At 43.1% G+C, this 16,490-nt stretch overlaps 1 protein-coding gene across 1 annotated transcript; it reads left to right on the top strand.

Moving 5' to 3' along the window:
- The first annotated feature begins 1,316 nt into the window (after nucleotides 1-1,316).
- Nucleotides 1,317-16,310, top strand: LOC129829148 (leucine-rich glioma-inactivated protein 1-like). The gene is made up of 8 exons (XM_055890719.1): nucleotides 1,317-1,949; nucleotides 2,184-2,255; nucleotides 2,888-2,959; nucleotides 3,507-3,578; nucleotides 8,530-8,601; nucleotides 8,752-8,921; nucleotides 14,566-14,730; nucleotides 14,890-16,310. The coding sequence occupies exons 1-8, from the start codon at nucleotides 1,759-1,761 to the stop codon at nucleotides 15,708-15,710; spliced, it is 1,635 nt and encodes a 544-aa protein (XP_055746694.1). The 5' UTR covers nucleotides 1,317-1,758; the 3' UTR covers nucleotides 15,711-16,310.
- The last annotated feature ends 180 nt before the right edge of the window (nucleotides 16,311-16,490 follow it).

Here is a 16,490-nt window from a genome sequence, read left to right as displayed (position 1 = left end):
CCTATGGTCGTCGGCCTATTTTAATAACACCCGAGGATTTCTAGTAAGGGACCATCCATTTGCCATATGGAGATCTTCATCAACTATAAGGGAAATGCCACAAGCGTCCCTTATGTAGGGCATGGATGTCCCAAGGATGGTTAGGGTAAGGATAGGGGCTAAAGTTAGTGTTTACGTTAAGGATGTCCCACGGACTGTTTCCACAGACCCTCCTAATGAATAGGCCGTTCCGCATTAAACATTCATGGATTTTGTGCGAGCATTAATAATAGCCTGCATCCCAGTTGTGACTAGATGGAGTACAGCTACGACTGGAAGTGACTTTTCATAGCTGGTTAAGAGAGCATTTTAGCTAACCCTAACCCTTTACCTAACCTTAACCTATTTATCCTATCATGCTACATTCATTTTCCTAACCTGCTACGGTAACTGGGAACTCTCAAAAATACGAAGTCAAATCATGTCAGTGATCTTCAAGTCGGAATGTCGTAGCACTAGAAAGAGGCCAGAGTTCCCGAGTTGGAATTCCGAGTTGGTTGTTCAAATCAATTTTTCCCAGTCAGCGCTTGTTTTTTTCCAAGTTCCCAGTTGTTTTGAACGCAGAAAAACCCATAAAACCATTCATTTTTCCCATAGAGTTTTCTAGAAACACTTCAAATGTGTGTAAAGTGTAGGCTTACCCTGGAGTGACGTTTTGATAACCGTGTAAATCTCTCTAGGACAAGGTGACTTATCAATATATTTGCCTGTATTTACCCCCCCAAAAATGAAATGCTAATTAGCTGCTAATGTGGCTATCATAAAGAACTACAAATGGCATGATGATCTGGAGAAGACTGCTGAATCGAGGCAAAGGTAAGAATCTCTGTATTAACGATATAATGTTAGCTAAATGTAGTAATGAATAATTGGCTACATTTCTTTAAATGGACTGAACTGTCAACTGTCTTGTGCAGGTTTTAAATTGACAATACCTGTTAGCAAAGGTGTCAGCTAGAGATGATGTGCAGTAGCTTGCAGGGATTTGTAGTCTCGTGTGAAGTCTACTTCGATGCTAGTTAGCATTTTCAAATCTGAGTATATGTAGAGCCAATTATATTGATAAGTCACCTTGTCCGAGAGAAATGTACATGGTTATCAAAACGTTACGCCAGGGTTAGCCTATGTGAAACACAGCCCTTGTTTTAAGTGTTTCTAAAGTCCCCTGTGGAAAAACAATTGGAACCATTTTCCTGTTCGACAGCTAAATTGTATGGGTATTAGGACACCTCCACTGTGGGGCTCCATACCACCCAGTCATAAAATAAGCGCAGATCTCTGAGCTCTCTCTCTAGGGACTGAGGCTTTCATCGTTTCTTATATATGCACAAGCCAAATAGATGCTCAGTCAGAGTTTCATAATAAAACACAGAGCCAACCTAGTTACAAAAAAATACAATATAAAATTGTGTAGCCTACATTGTGTACATTTTCACTTTTGGAATGACAACGTATTTTGGAGGATTTTATTTCGACCAAGGATCGGTGACGTTTTGTCGTATTTTCCCTGTCCTGCATTTACATACTGCGCCTTGCAGAACGAATCTTTTGGATTAGTGCCTGGTCATTGAGATACAAGCTGCATACATCACTGCATAACTCGAAGCAAATACAGACATTCAAGATTTGACATTGAAACATTTTAAGTTTGGATATTTAATTGAGGTTCATGTTCAGAAATCTTCGACGGACTGGTTGTCACCAGAGAGCACCAAAAGGATGGGATATGGAAACAAAACCCTGAAAAAATGCACGGTCTTGCTTTGCGTCGCCACCATCCTGCTTTTAGCGGAGAGCAGAAGAGTGAAGCAACCTAGATGCCCCGCATCTTGTACGTGCACCAAAGATAATGCATTGTGTGAAAATATAAGATCGGTCCCTCACAGCTTTCCACCTGATGTCTTTTCCTTGTAAGTGCTTCGAATTAAATATTCTAAATTATTTAAATAATAATATTGGCAATGGCATTATGATGGGGATATCGTATAATCTCTCTTTGTCGAGTATTAGGAACATGTTGAATGGAATTAATAACACCGCAAATAAAGCAGCTAATCGAAATAATGTACGGCTACAACCAAATCAAATTAAATGGTTGATATATTATCAATAACATGAATCTTTTGTGCCATGTTTCTATTCAGATCTTTTCTCAAATCAGGATTCACCCAAATCACTGGAGGAAGCTTCTTACACTCTCCAGCGCTACATCTTCTGTGAGTTTGACGTTACTAAACGATGTTTTGTAATATATGTTAACATGATGGTCCATGTGCATTAGCAAAGCACAGCTCTGCTACCTCAGAGGAAGAGCATGATTATGTAATAACACACTACATGAACTCAGTGGGGCGTAGGATATTGGCTGCTTAGCTGAAATAAAAACTGCTCAATGAAATTAAACCCAAAACTTTTCTCGGGAATACTGTTACTCCACTGCAGTAAATCGATTGTCTGAGGACCCACCCATATCTCACCATGATAGGCTACAGTGTGAAAACATTTCAGGAAAACATGCATCTGTGACATGGTTGCTAATGATGCAAAATTAGTCAAGAGTTTGTGGGCAATATTAATAATACTGAATAGGCTATGTTATGACAAGTTTTGTTGGGACCACATATGTTATTGTTATAGGCTTGTGAAACAGTGTTGTTTTGGAAACTCAGAGTAAGAAAACATTACAAGTGTGAACAGAAGGATTAGGCTACATGAAAATGAAGTGGTTCACATTTTTTAGCAGTGGGTTGCTTGGAAACTCAACCACAATGTGAAATATGTATATTCAAGTGTGAGTAAAAGCAAAAATGTTATAGAAATGATGTAATGTAAACTATTTTCTTAACAGCCTATTCACTGCCAACACATTTGACTCAATTGATGAGGATGCATTCCTAGGTCTACCGCATCTGGAGTACCTGTGAGTTGTACTCTCTCTAATGGATACGATCCTCAAATTACTGCACCTGTACATAGCCCATCTATAATTTAGCCCAAACAACTACCTCTTTACCTACTGTATTTATTTATTTTGCTCCTTTGCACCCCATTATTTCTATCTCTACTTTGCACCTTCTTCCACTGCAAACCAACCATTCCAGTGTTTTTTTTTTACTTGCTATATTGTATTTACTTCGCCACCATGGCCTTTTTATATTTTTATTTATCTATATATATATTTTGTTTGCCTTCACCTCCCTTATCTCACCTCACTTGCTCATATTGTATATAGACTTATTTTTCACTGTATTATTGACTGTATGTTTGTTTTACTCCATGTGTAACTATGTGTTGTTGTATGTGTCGAACTGCTTTGCTTTATCTTGGCCAGGTCGCAATTGTAAATGAGAACGTGTTCTCAATTTGCCTACCTGGTTAAATAAAGGTGAAATAAAATAAATAAATAAAAATGCATCATATGTTGATTAAATCTCAAAATATGTTATTAAATGTTAACTCATTCACAGGTTTATCGAAAACAACAAAATTGCATCAATATCACAATATGCATTCCGGGGCCTAAAAGCAGTTATACACCTGTAAGTATAAGAATGTCATATTTTACTTAATTACAATCCGAAAATGTGTTAGAACAATGGCCTTGTGTCATTTGCATATTGTGTTAACCATACTTGAACATTTTTCGAGTCACAAGCTAGTCTCAAGGTCTGAGTCTCAAGTTGAGTCCCAAGTAGAACAAGTCGAGTCTCGAGTCAAGTCCAAGACGTGCATTCTTAGTCACACGTTTTTTTAAGTCAAGTCTCAAATCAAGTTAAAAAAAAATATCTATACATGCAATGACTTGTTCAAATAAAAATATTTGTCAATTGAGGCTACCGGACAGCCTTTTCCATTATTTTGTCTACAACACATTTTGATGATGTACTAATTCATTTAAACAACAAATTCCAAATGCAAGCTTCATAAGTAAATTATGAATTTCACGCAATATTGACTTACCAAAAGAACAGTAGGCCTATGCTAGTAATTGTTGCTTGATGCCACATTGCGGGTGAGATTGCAAAGTAAACAGTTAGCCTAATATTTTTGATCACCAAACAATTTTTGGAGCTGCATATGACAATCCAACGCACCCGATCCTATGGCTTACAGCAAATCATAGGTTCTCAAACTTTTTGACCCGCAAGCTTTGAAACACTCATTTTTAGAGGTTGCGGATCAAAGAGTTTGTGAACCTATGAACTAGCGAACATATTGCTGATTTGCTGTACAGTTATAGAATCGGGTGCGTCAAATTGTAGGGAGGATTGCCATACATGCAGTTACAACAGTTTGGTGATCACGTACAAGCACGCGCACACAGGTCGAACAAGCGCGCACAATCGCTGCGCGAATGTTGCCTGTCATTACAGCCGTACACGGCTGATGATGCATTTTTTAAATGCAATATAAAGAAATAAACGATGTTTTCCACCAGCATTTTGAGCTGAAAGTCATTCATGTTTGCAATGTCACCGCCTTCCTGTAGCCTATGCGGCAGAGGTTGAGGATCAGTTGGAAGGCATGGTCTGCCTGTAGCCTTTTCTTCCTCACAAATATCGTCATTTATTTAATATGTTACATGTTCATCCTACAAGTATTGAAGGCAGTGCTAGGTTATAGTTATCTTTAGACATATAACCAGTACCCACCACTGAGGTATATAATTCACCCAACCAAGGCCTATCATCTGAAATATGAAAATTATCAATTAAATCACCAGATAGCCTATTGTTCTGGCACAGATGCGTCCGTTGCAGATTGCAAAACTGTATTTTATATGGATAATATGAACGCAGGCTACTTTGTCTGTTTTTTGACAGACAAAACCAGAGAAAATGAAACAAGTGCTTTATGGTCACTAATCGCTAAATGTGCGCCCGCCTTTGCTCGCCAATGCTGATGTCTGGTCATTTGTCAAAAGTCTCTGGCTGCATGGAGAGTAAGTGTGCTACAAAATGAATGACAAAACATTACACAACCTGGCCAGATAATTTCAAGTCATCAGTCTCAAGGCAAAGTTGAGTCCCACGTCTTGAGTTTCCAAATCCATTCTCAAGTCATCAATTTTGTGACCTTGAGTCAGACTCAAGTCAAAGTCATGTGACTCTAGTCCGCACCTCTGTTGCTTTTCCCGTGGTGCATAGCATTATCAAAACCATTGTTCACTGAGGCCTCCCATAGGTACATTCAAATATTAAGGAAATGTACCTCGGTTGTATTATTGTGAAAACTGCATATGATGCAAATCCTATTCCAGTGATATTAAGCAAGGTTAGTCTCCCTCACTTCTGCCATATCAAGTTGCCAAAGGACACTGTGGTGGGTCTATGTAAACTTGGTGACCTCGCTGACTGGGAATACTTCCAGTTTTCATTTCAGAATATTTGCTAATAGGGGAGACCGGGGATGGTTGTAAAACTTTATTATATATGTAAATCAAACTGCAAATGCATGGTGTTGTCTTATATACAAGGAGTGAAGTGTTACAATCTACCCCATGATCTGAGTTAGTTGTAAAAAGTGCTTGGTGAATTGTAACAGATTGAAAAAGTGCATAAATCATGACATGCAACTAATTTTTGAACGCCTTTATTGAGACCATGAGAGCAACATTGCCATGTTTAACATATTCGTTTGGCAGAAATAATAATAAATATAAATCTTTTTTTTGTTAATTTTTATTTAACTAGGCAAGTTATTTAACCCTCCACTAAATGGTCTTTCTCAACCAAACAACAACTAGGCTAAACTAAACACCTGAACATTTCTGGTGTGTGTGTGTGTGTGATCAGAGTCACAGTGGTACAGGCTTGGTGCCTCCATAATTTGCATTCCTAGCACTGCAACCAGACCTCCTTGGACTTGGAATTGTTAAAGTGCTCCATGCACACAATGCAGAAGTTTTCCTCATTGAAGAAATCTGAATCTTCTGGTTCAATCTGCTTTATTTTGTATTTTTATCTGAAGCAGGACACTTTTTGTTGTTGTTCGGTGTGGTTTGTTTTGGCTTGCTTCTTTCGATCTGTTTTTTTTAAAGGGGAGCAACATTTGTTTTGCCTTCTGAGTGCTTGAATGGGTGTACATCAACTGGGTTGAAATCAGAAGAGTAATCAGGCGTTTCCACCTGGCCTAGAGAGTTGGCCTGGAAGGCAGCTGGAGAGGTGGCCTGGAAGGCAGCTGGAGAGGTGGCCTGGAAGGCAGCTGGAGAGGTGGCCTGGAAGGCAGCTGGAGAGGTGGCCTGGAAGGCAGCTGGAGAGGTGGCCTGGAAGGCAGCTGGAGAGGTGGCCTGGAAGGCAGTTGGAGAGGTGGCCTGGGAGGCAGCTGGAGAGGTGGCCTGGAAGGCAGCTGGAGAGGTGGCCTGGAAGGCAGTTGGAGAGGTGGCCTGGAAGGCAGCTGGAGAGGTGGCCTGGAAGGCAGCTGGAGAGGTGGCCTGGGAGGCAGTTGGAGAGGTGGCCTGGAAGGCAGCTGGAGAGGTGGCCTGGAAGGCCGCTGGAGAGGTGGCCTGGAAGGCAGCTGGAGAGGTGGCCTGGAAGGCAGTTGGAGAGGTGGCCTGGAAGGCAGCTGGAGAGGTGGCCTGGAAGGCGGTTGGAGAGGTGGCCTGGAAGGCGGCTGGAGAGCTGGCCTGGGAGGCAGCTGGAGAGATGGCCTGGAAGGCAGCTGGAGAGGTGGCCTGGGAGGCAGCTGGAGAGGCGGCCTGGAAGGCAGCTGGAGAGGTGGCCTGGAAGGCGGCTGGAGAGGTGGCCTGGGAGGCGGCTGGAGAGGTGGCCTGGGAGGCAGCTGGAGAGATGGCCTGGGAGGCGGCTGGAGAGGTGGCCTGGAAGGCAGCTGGAGAGGTGGCCTGGAAGGCAACTGGAGAGGTGGCCTGGAAGGCAGCTGGAGAGGTGGCCTGGAAGGCGGCTGGAGAGGTGGCCTGGAAGGCGGTTGGAGAGGTGGCCTGGAAGGCGGCTGGAGAGGTGGCCTGGAAGGCAGCTGGAGAGGTGGCCTGGAAGGCAGTTGGAGAGGTGGCCTGGAAGGCAGCGGGGGATGTGGCCTGGAAGGCAGTTGGAGAGGTGGCCTGGAAGGCAGCTGGAGAGGTGGCCTGGAAGGCAGTTGGAGAGGTGGCCTGGAAGGCAGCTGGGGATGTGGCCTGGAAGGCAGTTGGAGAGGTGGCCTGGAAGGCAGCTGGAGAGGTGGCCTGGAAGGCAGCTGGAGAGGTGGCCTGGGAGGCAGCTGGAGAGGTGGCCTGGGAGGCAGCTGGAGAGGTGGCCTGGAAGGAAGCTGGAGAGGTGGCCTGGGAGGCAGCTGGAGAGATGACCTGGGAGGCAGCTGGAGAGGTGGCCTGGGAGGCAGCTGGAGAGGTGGCCTGGGAGGCAGCTGGAGAGGTGGCTTGGATAGCAGTGGGCACAGTGGGCATAAATCAGCTGCCCTCAAGAGATACTCTGACAACTTCGGCTCCTGCTCGTCAATGAAGACCCTGTTCCCACTACGGTAGCTTACAAGCTCTCTCGACCCCTTCTCCAGTGGTTTCTTTCTCTCTTTGCAGAATCTGCACAGTATCACATGACCTATGCCATACAACTTTGCAACTGATCTGATTGATTTCCCTTACTCTGTTACTTCCTTTTACGTTATTTTCAAAGTGTGGAGAGGTACTCCCCTGTGTCTTTCTTTTCCATGATCTAGGCATGCTGAAAGTAAAAGAAAACATGTACCAAAAACATCCAGTTTTAGTCGGGGTTAATTGTAACATGTTACAACTAACCCTTACCCTTGCAGCCATTAGCTAGCTTCCATTTTAGCTCAATTTTAACACTTTACCATTGCTAACTTGCATCAAATATCTCTACACAGACTGATTATAAACCTGATATAAGTTAGGTGAATGAAACTACACTTTTATACAATCACAAAAACACATTTGGTCAAAATAATTACTTTCTTACCTCAAAATCAGATTTCTGTCATTAAGAATCTGCAGAGTTTATCACAGTGACTTGCTTTTTCACAAGAGGATTCAGGACTAAACTGATCATGTGCACAGTGAATCATATGATTCTACCTCGCTCCTGATTGGAGGAATTGCAAGTGTTACAACTGTCCCTTGTTACCACCATCCCCGGTCTCCCCTACACTCCTTTCTATAGAAAAAAAGACAAACATGAGTGGACATATAAGTTTGCAGAATCGTTATTCTAAGAATGTATCGCCTTTCACTATTTTCAGTAGATTGTCTGAGTGTACTGTGTACTCTTGAAAATCTAATTATAACCAAGAACAATATGTCCTGGGGAGCAAAACAAAATGTGATATCTGCTCTGTAACCTCTCCTCCTTACTCATACTGCCTGGACTGAAGTGACGGTCAGGGCCCACCCAGTGACAAAGGGGAAACATAATGCTGAGTTCCAAGAACATATCTTTTTGGAAGTCAGACACAATGTATTGTGTTGATTCAGGACATACTGTATGTTGTGGTCTAAAACCCAATGTTTTCCCCTTTTTTAATCAGGAGCCTGGCCTATAATAACCTGGGTACATTACCCAAAGATGTTTTCAAGGGCATGGATGCTTTGGTTAAAGTGTGAGTATTTTTTATTTTCTTCACATAACCAGCAGCTTAATCTGCAACATCACCATCTAAAGTGTACTTACGTAAAACAAAAAAGTTGTCATTTTCATTCAAAATATTCCGGTTTTGATTTATGCATACTGTGTTAACCTGTTTTACCAGGGATCTGAAAGGGAACAACCTGGAATGTGACTGCAAACTAAAGTGGCTGGTGGAGTGGATGCATACCACCAATGCGATGGTTGATCAGATCCCCTGCAGTGGGCCATCGCTTTTCCAAGGGAAACTGATCAATGACCTTGTGCCCGGGTCTTTTGACTGCATAACTGCAGGTGATTGGTGCAATTATTTTAAATCAAATCAAATTTTATTTGTCACATGCACCGAATACAAAAGTGAAATGCTTACTTACAAGCCCTTAATTAACCAACAATGCAGTTAAGAAAAATACATGTTAAGTAAAAAATAAGAAATAAAATTAACAAATAATTAAAGAGCAGCAGTAAAATAACAATAGCGAGGCGATATACAGGGGTTACCGGTACAGAGTCAATGTGCTCGGGCACCGGTTAGTCGAGGTAATTGAGGTAATATGTACATGTAGGTACAGTTAAAGTGACTATGCATTGCACACCTTGCAATGTTAATCTCCTTAACCACGGCTGCTTCGTGCTATTCAGCAGTGGCGATTACACAATAGACTCAAAGACTGTAAATTAATTACCAGTCAGGATAAAGTGAAAATGATAACACTAATACTGTAGAGTATGTACCTAGAGTAGCCTACAGAACACTAAAAACAGTCACCAAGGAAGAATGCCAGTAATGTTGCCTTCTCTGGTAGTGATGGTAATCCTTATCAACTTCGACTTCAAGTCATCTGCCCTGGGCTCTTTGTGTACCTCTGACCCAATCTTCGGGCTACGCAAGAGGAAATGCAGGCGAAAAAGAGAAGAGCGGGCATCCTGGTGGGACTAAGGCGAAGGGAAAATTGTCCACCACTTCCCTGTATTCTATTGGCCACTCGATAATAAGATGGAAGACTGATCGCAGCTTTGCTGTCAACGGGACTCTCGTAACTGCAATATTCTGTTTTTCTGAAACATGGCTTTCAGACCCCCCACAGCTATCCAACTCGATGGATTCTCCATTCACTGAGCGTACAGGACATTGGATTCAGGGAAATCAATAGGGGAGGGGTATGTCTCTTCATCACCAACAATGTATTGTTCACCCGTCTCCTTTGCTACTAAGGGCGATAAAGTCCTAGACCACTGTTACTCAACCCACATGCAAGCATACAAGGCCAACCATTATCCCCCCTTAGGCAAATCAGATCATGACTCATGCTTCCTGTTTACAAACAGAAGCTCAAACAGGAAGTACCCGTGACGCGTTCCGTGGACATTTATTTACAATGACGGTAGATCAAAATCAAATCAAATTTATTTGTCACATACACATGGTTAGCAGATGTTAATGCAAGTGTAGCGAAATGCTTGTGCTTCTAGTTCCGACCATGCAGTAATATCTAACAAGTAATATAACCTAACAATCTCACAACAACTACCTTATACACACAAGTGTAAAGGAATTAATATAAATATGTACATAAAAATATATAAATGAGTGATGGCCGAACGGCATAGGCAAGATGCAGTAGATGGTATAGAGTACAGTATATACATATGAGATGAGTAATGTAGGGTATGATAAAATTGTATAAAGTGGCATTGTTTAAAGTGGCTAGTGATACATTTAATTACATCAAGATGGCAAGATGCAGTAGATGGTATAGCGTACAATATATACATATGAGATGAGTAATATAGGGTATGTAAACATTATATAATATAAAGTGGCTAGTGATAAATTGATTACATAATTTTTTCCAATATTAAAGTGGCTGGAGTTGAGTCAGTATGTTGGCAGCAGCCACTCAATGTTAGTGATGGCTGTTTAACAGTCTGATGGCCTTGAGATAGAAGCTGTTTTTCAGTCTCTCGGTCCCCGCTTTGATGCACCTGTACTGACCTCGCCTTCTGGATGATCGCGGGGTGAACAGGCAGTGGCTTGGGTGGTTGTTGTCCTTGATGATCTTTTTGGCCTTCCTGTGACATCGGGTGGTGTAGGTGTCCTGGAGGGCAGGTAGTTTGCACCCGGTGATGCGTTGTGCAGACCTCACTACCCTCTGGAGAGCCTTACGGTTATGGGCGGAGCAGCTGCCGTACCAGGTGGTGATACAGCCCGACAGGATGCTCTCGATTGTGCATCTGTAGAAGTTTGAGTGTTTTTGGTGACAAGCCAAATTTCTTCAGCCTCCTGAGGTTGAAGAGGCGCTACTGCACCTTCTTCACAACGCTGTCTGTGAGGGTGGACCATTTCAGTTTGTCCGTGATGTGTACGCCGAGGAACTTAAAACTCTCCACCCTCTCCACTACTGTCCCGTCAATGTAGATAGAACATAGGCTGCTCCCTCTGCTGTTTCCTGAAGTCCACGATCATCTCCTTTGTTTTGTTGACATTGAGTGTGAGGTTATTTTCCTGACACCACACTCCGAGGGCCCTCACCTCCTCCCTGTAGGCCGTCCCGTCGTTGTTGGTAATAAAGCCTACCACTGTAGTGTTGTCTGCAAACTTGATGATTGAGTTGGAGGCGTGCATGGCCACGCAGTCGTGGGTGAACAGGGAGTACAGGAGAGGGCTGAGAACGCACCCTTGTGGGGACCCAGTGTTGAGGATCAGCGGGGTGGAGATGTTGTTACCTAGCCTCACCACCTGGGGGCGGCCCTTCAGGAAGTCCAGGACCCAGTTGCACAGGGCGGGGTCGAGACCCAGGGTCTCGAGCTTAATGACGAGTTTGGAGGGTACTATGGTGTTAAATGCTGAGCTGTAATCGATGAACAGCATTCTTGCATAGGTATTCCTCTTGTCCAGATGTGTTAGGGCAGTGTGCAGTGTGATGGCAATTGCGTCGTCTGTGGACCTATTGGGGCGGTAGGAACGCGAAGTGAGGCGGCCATCTCTGTTGGCGCCGAAAGATAGATAAATGATCCCCAAAGCGTAAGCTATACTGCAGGACTGCTTTCCTAGCGCTGACTGGAATATGTTCTGGGACTGCACCGATAGCATCAATGAGCTGGCAACCTCAGTCACCGGCTTCATCAGGAAACACATTGCATACGTTTTCCCCACAGTGAAAGTTTTCTGCTTCCCCAATCAAAAGCCCTGGATTAACACTGAGGTAAGTGCTAAAATAAAAGACAGAACTATTGCACACTCAGGGCTACCACAGCCAACCCCGGCACTATGGCTGACATGAACACGTACAAGAAGTTCCGCTACGACCTTCGCAAAGCCATCAAACAGACAAAAGGACAATATGGGAATCCTATTACACAGGCTCTGACACTCGACGTATGTGACAGGGGCTACAGTTCATTACGGATTACAAAGGAAGACCTAGCCATGATCTGCCCAACGATGCCTCTCTACCAGACGAACTCAATGCATTTTATGCACGCTTCAATAAAAACAACCACAAGCTGTGCATGAGGGCCCCCGCCATCCCATTGGACTGGGTGATCTCGCTCTGAGGCCGACGTCAGTAAAGCTTTTAATCTGGTCAATACTCGCAAGGCCACGGGGCCAGACGGTTCTCATAATATGCAGACCAGCTGGCAGGCATCTTCACGGTCATTTTCAACCTCTCCTGGTCCCAGTCTGTAATCCCCACGTCTAGAGCTGACCACCATCATTCCTGTTCCCAAGAACTCTAAGGCTACCTGCCACCACCATGCTTCACCGTAGGGACGGTGCAAGGTTTCCTCCAGACAAGAAGCTTGGCATTCAGGTCAAAGAGTTCAATCCTGGTTTCATCAGACCAGAGTTTCTCATGGTCTGATGAAACCAAGATTGAACTCTTTGACCTGAATGCCAAGCTTCATGTCTGGAGGAAACCTTACACCGTCCATACGGTGAAGCATGGTGGTGGCAGCATCATGCTTTGGGGATGTTTTTCAGTGGCAGGGACTGGGAGACTAATCAGGATTGAGGGAAAGATGAACGAAGCAAAGTACAGAGAGATCCTTGTTGAAAACCTGCTCCAGAGCGCTCAGGACCTCAGACTGGGGAGAAGGTTCACCTTCCAACAGGACAACGACCCTAAGCACACAGCCAAGACAATGCAGCAGTGGCTTCGGGACTAGTCTCTGAATGTCTTTGAGTGGCCCAGCCAGAGCCCGGACTTGAACCCGATCGAACATCTCTGGAGAGATCTGAAAATAGCTGTGCAGCGATGTCCCCATCCAACCTGACAGAGCTTGAGAGGATCTGCAGAGAAGAATGGGAGAAACTCCCCAAATACAGGTGTGCCAAGCTTGTAGCGTCATACCCAAGAAGACTCGAGGCTGTAAACGCTGCCAAAACATTTCTAAAAATATTGTGTATTTATTCCTCGTGTTATTATTTATTATTTGTCTATTATTTATCTCTTTTTCTCTCTGCATTGTTGGGCCCGTAAGTAAGCATTTCACTGTTAGTTTACGAAGCATGTGACAAATTCTATTTTATGCTTAGTCTAATACAGTTTAAAAAAAATTAAAGATACCAAAAATGTTTTAGTCCAATCAACGTTGCAAATTATCATGTGGCGGTCCATGGTATTGATTTCTGTGTGTGTGTGTGTGTGTGCGCCATGTGAGCAAGTAGAAAATACATGTTGACTCACCCTACTTGTACGCTAGATGAATGTCCAGTCTAGCCTGTTGGATACCCTAAACTAGAGTTGGTTGCCCCCCCCACCCTCTTGGCCACCCTCTTGACAGCGGTGAGAAACATTTAGGATTTAAAGTAAATTTGACTCATTTTACCATGGGGCAGTGAGAAAAAATGCTAATTTCCTACAATCTAAACAATTTGTCATGACTTATGCCATGTTAATATGATATATGAGTGAGAATGACTGACAAAATCAATGGGGGCCCCCTGGATGTCAGGGCCCTGGGCATGTGTCCTGCGTTCCCTTCAGTATTCGGCCACGAATACTACAAGTTTAGATAGTCTAGCCAGATTAACTACCAATCTAAAAATTGTTAGCTGGCATGGCTAATTGAGTGTCTTTCAGTGACTGACATACTAAGAGAAACACTGCTGAAGGATAAAAAACCACATGTAAAAAATTGCTCCTGGTGTATTCTACTATTCTTACTCTCAATAGTAATTTGTGACCCTGATGGAGTTCCAAAAAATGAAAATTAAGCGACCGCTTATTTTGCTTATGCCTGTAGCCGGCCCTGTGAATGCCAATGCCTCCTCCTCTATTTCATGTTGGCAAAACGGTCTATGACTGTCAGTACACGCAGTACATGCACCTTCAAAAAAGATAGCTCAGATGTGCGAGTGCCTTTTGAATTTTGTATTGTGGAGTAACTACAATATTGTTTTTCCGTCCTCAGTTTTTTCCTATCACAGCCATTAAACTCTAACTGTTTTAAAGTCACCATTGGCCTTATGATGAAATCCCAGAGCGGTTTCCTTCCTCTCCGGCAACGGAGTTAGGAAGGACTCCTGTATCTTTGTAGTGACTGGGTGTACTGATACACCATCCAAAGTGTAATTAATAACTTCACCGTGCTCAAAGTGGTATTCAATTTTTCTTCCACTTTGACATCAGAGTATTTTGAGTAGACTGTTGACAAGAAAATTACAATTTAATCCATTTTAAACTCACTTTGTAACGCAAGAAATGTGGAAAAGGTCAGGGGCTGTGAATACTTTCTGAAGGCACTGTACTTGCATTCTTGTGTTCAACTTACATCATACTTCTTGTTTTTTTATTCCATTTTCTAGGATCTATATTATTATTGCTTCATTGTTGGGAAATAGCTCTCAAGTAAGAATTTCACTGTACTGTCTTACACCGGTTTTGCACGTGGCGAATAAACATTGAAACATTACATCTGTTTTGTATTGCAGAGTTTGCCTCTTATCAGCCACTGATGTTTGAGTCCATTTCAGTGGAATCCTTTACCTTTGGCATGGATACATTTGTTGTGTTTGCCCAGCCCTTTACTGGAACGTGCAGCTTCCTGGAATGGGATCACGTTGAAACTGTTTTCAGAACCTATGACAGCATTCAAAGTGAGCAATGTTTATTTTATATCCCTATGTGTGAATACAGTGTCATACTATATCTTGTGGATCATAACATTTATAGTGTATATGTATTTAGTGTTTCTCGCGAATATTGACTTCATGTTCCTATATTCTAATACTTTGTTTTTGGTCCTTGTTTTACAGGTACATCCACTGTGGTATGCAAACCCATGGTGATTGATAATCAGCTGTTCATCTTCGTAGCCCAGCTCTTTGGTGGCTCTCACATTTACAAGCGGGACATCTCAGCCAACAAATTCATCAAAATCCAGGATATTGACATCCTAAAAATCCGGAAACCTAATGACATTGAGACTTTCCTCATAGACGGTGAGTCCTTCTTCGTGATCGCAGACAGCTCCAAGGCCGGTTATACCACAGTGTACAAGTGGAACGGCAATGGGTTCTACTCTCACCAGTCCCTCCATCTCTGGTACCGTGACACAGACGTGGAGTACCTGGAGATCTCTGGTAAGCCCCATCTGATCCTAGCCAGCAGTTCCCAGAGGCCTGTCGTCTACCAGTGGAGCAAGAGTCTGAAGCAGTTCGACAGGCGCACTGATATCCCCGAAATGGAGGATGTGTTTGCGGTCAAGCACTTCAAGGTGAAGAGTGAACTTTTCATCTGCCTGACGCGTTTTATTGGGGACTCCAAGGTGATGAGGTGGGACGGCGCCATGTTCAAAGAGGTACAGACAATGCCTTCGCGGGGCTCCATGGTGTTCCAGCCAGTCTCCATCGGCAACTGGCAGTACGCCATCCTCGGCAGCGACTACTCCCTGACGCAGGTCTATCAGTGGGATTTGAAGAGGGGCCAATTTGTTCACTTCCAGGACCTGAACATCCAGGCACCAAGGGCATTCTCTCTGGTGTCCATTGACAACAGAGAGTTTCTGCTGGCCTCCAGCTTTAGAGGGAAAACTCAGATATACGAGCACATAATGATTGACCTGAGTAATAATTAATTAATGAAAACAATTAAGGAGTGTGTAGTTGATAAATGCAGTATCACTGAACACTGGAGGGGATGACTATACTGTAGGGCTATATGCATGATATAGTCCACTTATAAGAATTCCTGATGAATGCCTTGCTAGAAACATCTACTGTATCCCTTCCTTTCACATCACTCTCCTCTTTTCTTCCTCGTAGACAAACCAATTGTTGACTTACTGCAACTAAGCCCTACACTACGACAATAGCTGTGCTTTAGGTAAAGCAAATAACGAGAATACATTCAAATGTAAGTCAAATGTTAAATCTAACATTTAACTGACAAACAATTTGCCAAATAAAATGTTTACGTTTTTATAATGAGTCAATTCATTTATACGATACCGCATTTTGTATGTAGAGGGGACCACTCCAATCATGTTATCTTTCATATGGAGCTAGTTTTAGATTTTGAAATTACATTTTGAATTTAATGTAGGTCAAGATATGTAACTGCAATACTACAAAAAACATGTGTATTCTAATATGTAGTAAGAGTGTCTTTTGTTTTTAATTTAGCTGTATTTTATGTATAGTAGGCTAGTAATAAACACATTTCATAAAACCATAAATGCGTTATCTTCATGTCCTTGTTTAATAAAACACCACAATTGCATTAGCCTACACTAGTGGCGGCTGGTGGGAGGAGCTATAGGAGAACGGGCCCATTGTAATGGCTGGAATGGAATAAATGGAACAGTATCAAACATATGGAAACTGTGTTTGACCCTGTTCCAAAAACTCCATTCCAG

The sequence above is a fragment of the Salvelinus fontinalis genome, chromosome 30 (genome assembly GCF_029448725.1).
Source record: "Salvelinus fontinalis isolate EN_2023a chromosome 30, ASM2944872v1, whole genome shotgun sequence".
In the NCBI taxonomy this organism is placed as follows: domain Eukaryota; kingdom Metazoa; phylum Chordata; class Actinopteri; order Salmoniformes; family Salmonidae; genus Salvelinus; species Salvelinus fontinalis.
This window is presented reverse-complemented; position numbering and strand designations above follow the sequence as displayed.

Excerpts from the sequence above, each read along its gene's own strand:
- LOC129829148 (XM_055890719.1), top strand. The coding sequence starts at position 1,759 with ATGGGATATGGAAACAAAACCCTGAAAAAATGCACGGTCTTGCTTTGC. Across the intron at positions 2,256-2,887 it reads TCTCCAGCGCTACATCTTCT|CCTATTCACTGCCAACACAT; the intron begins GTGAGTTTGACG and ends TTTTCTTAACAG. Across the intron at positions 8,602-8,751 it reads ATGGATGCTTTGGTTAAAGT|GGATCTGAAAGGGAACAACC; the intron begins GTGAGTATTTTT and ends CTGTTTTACCAG.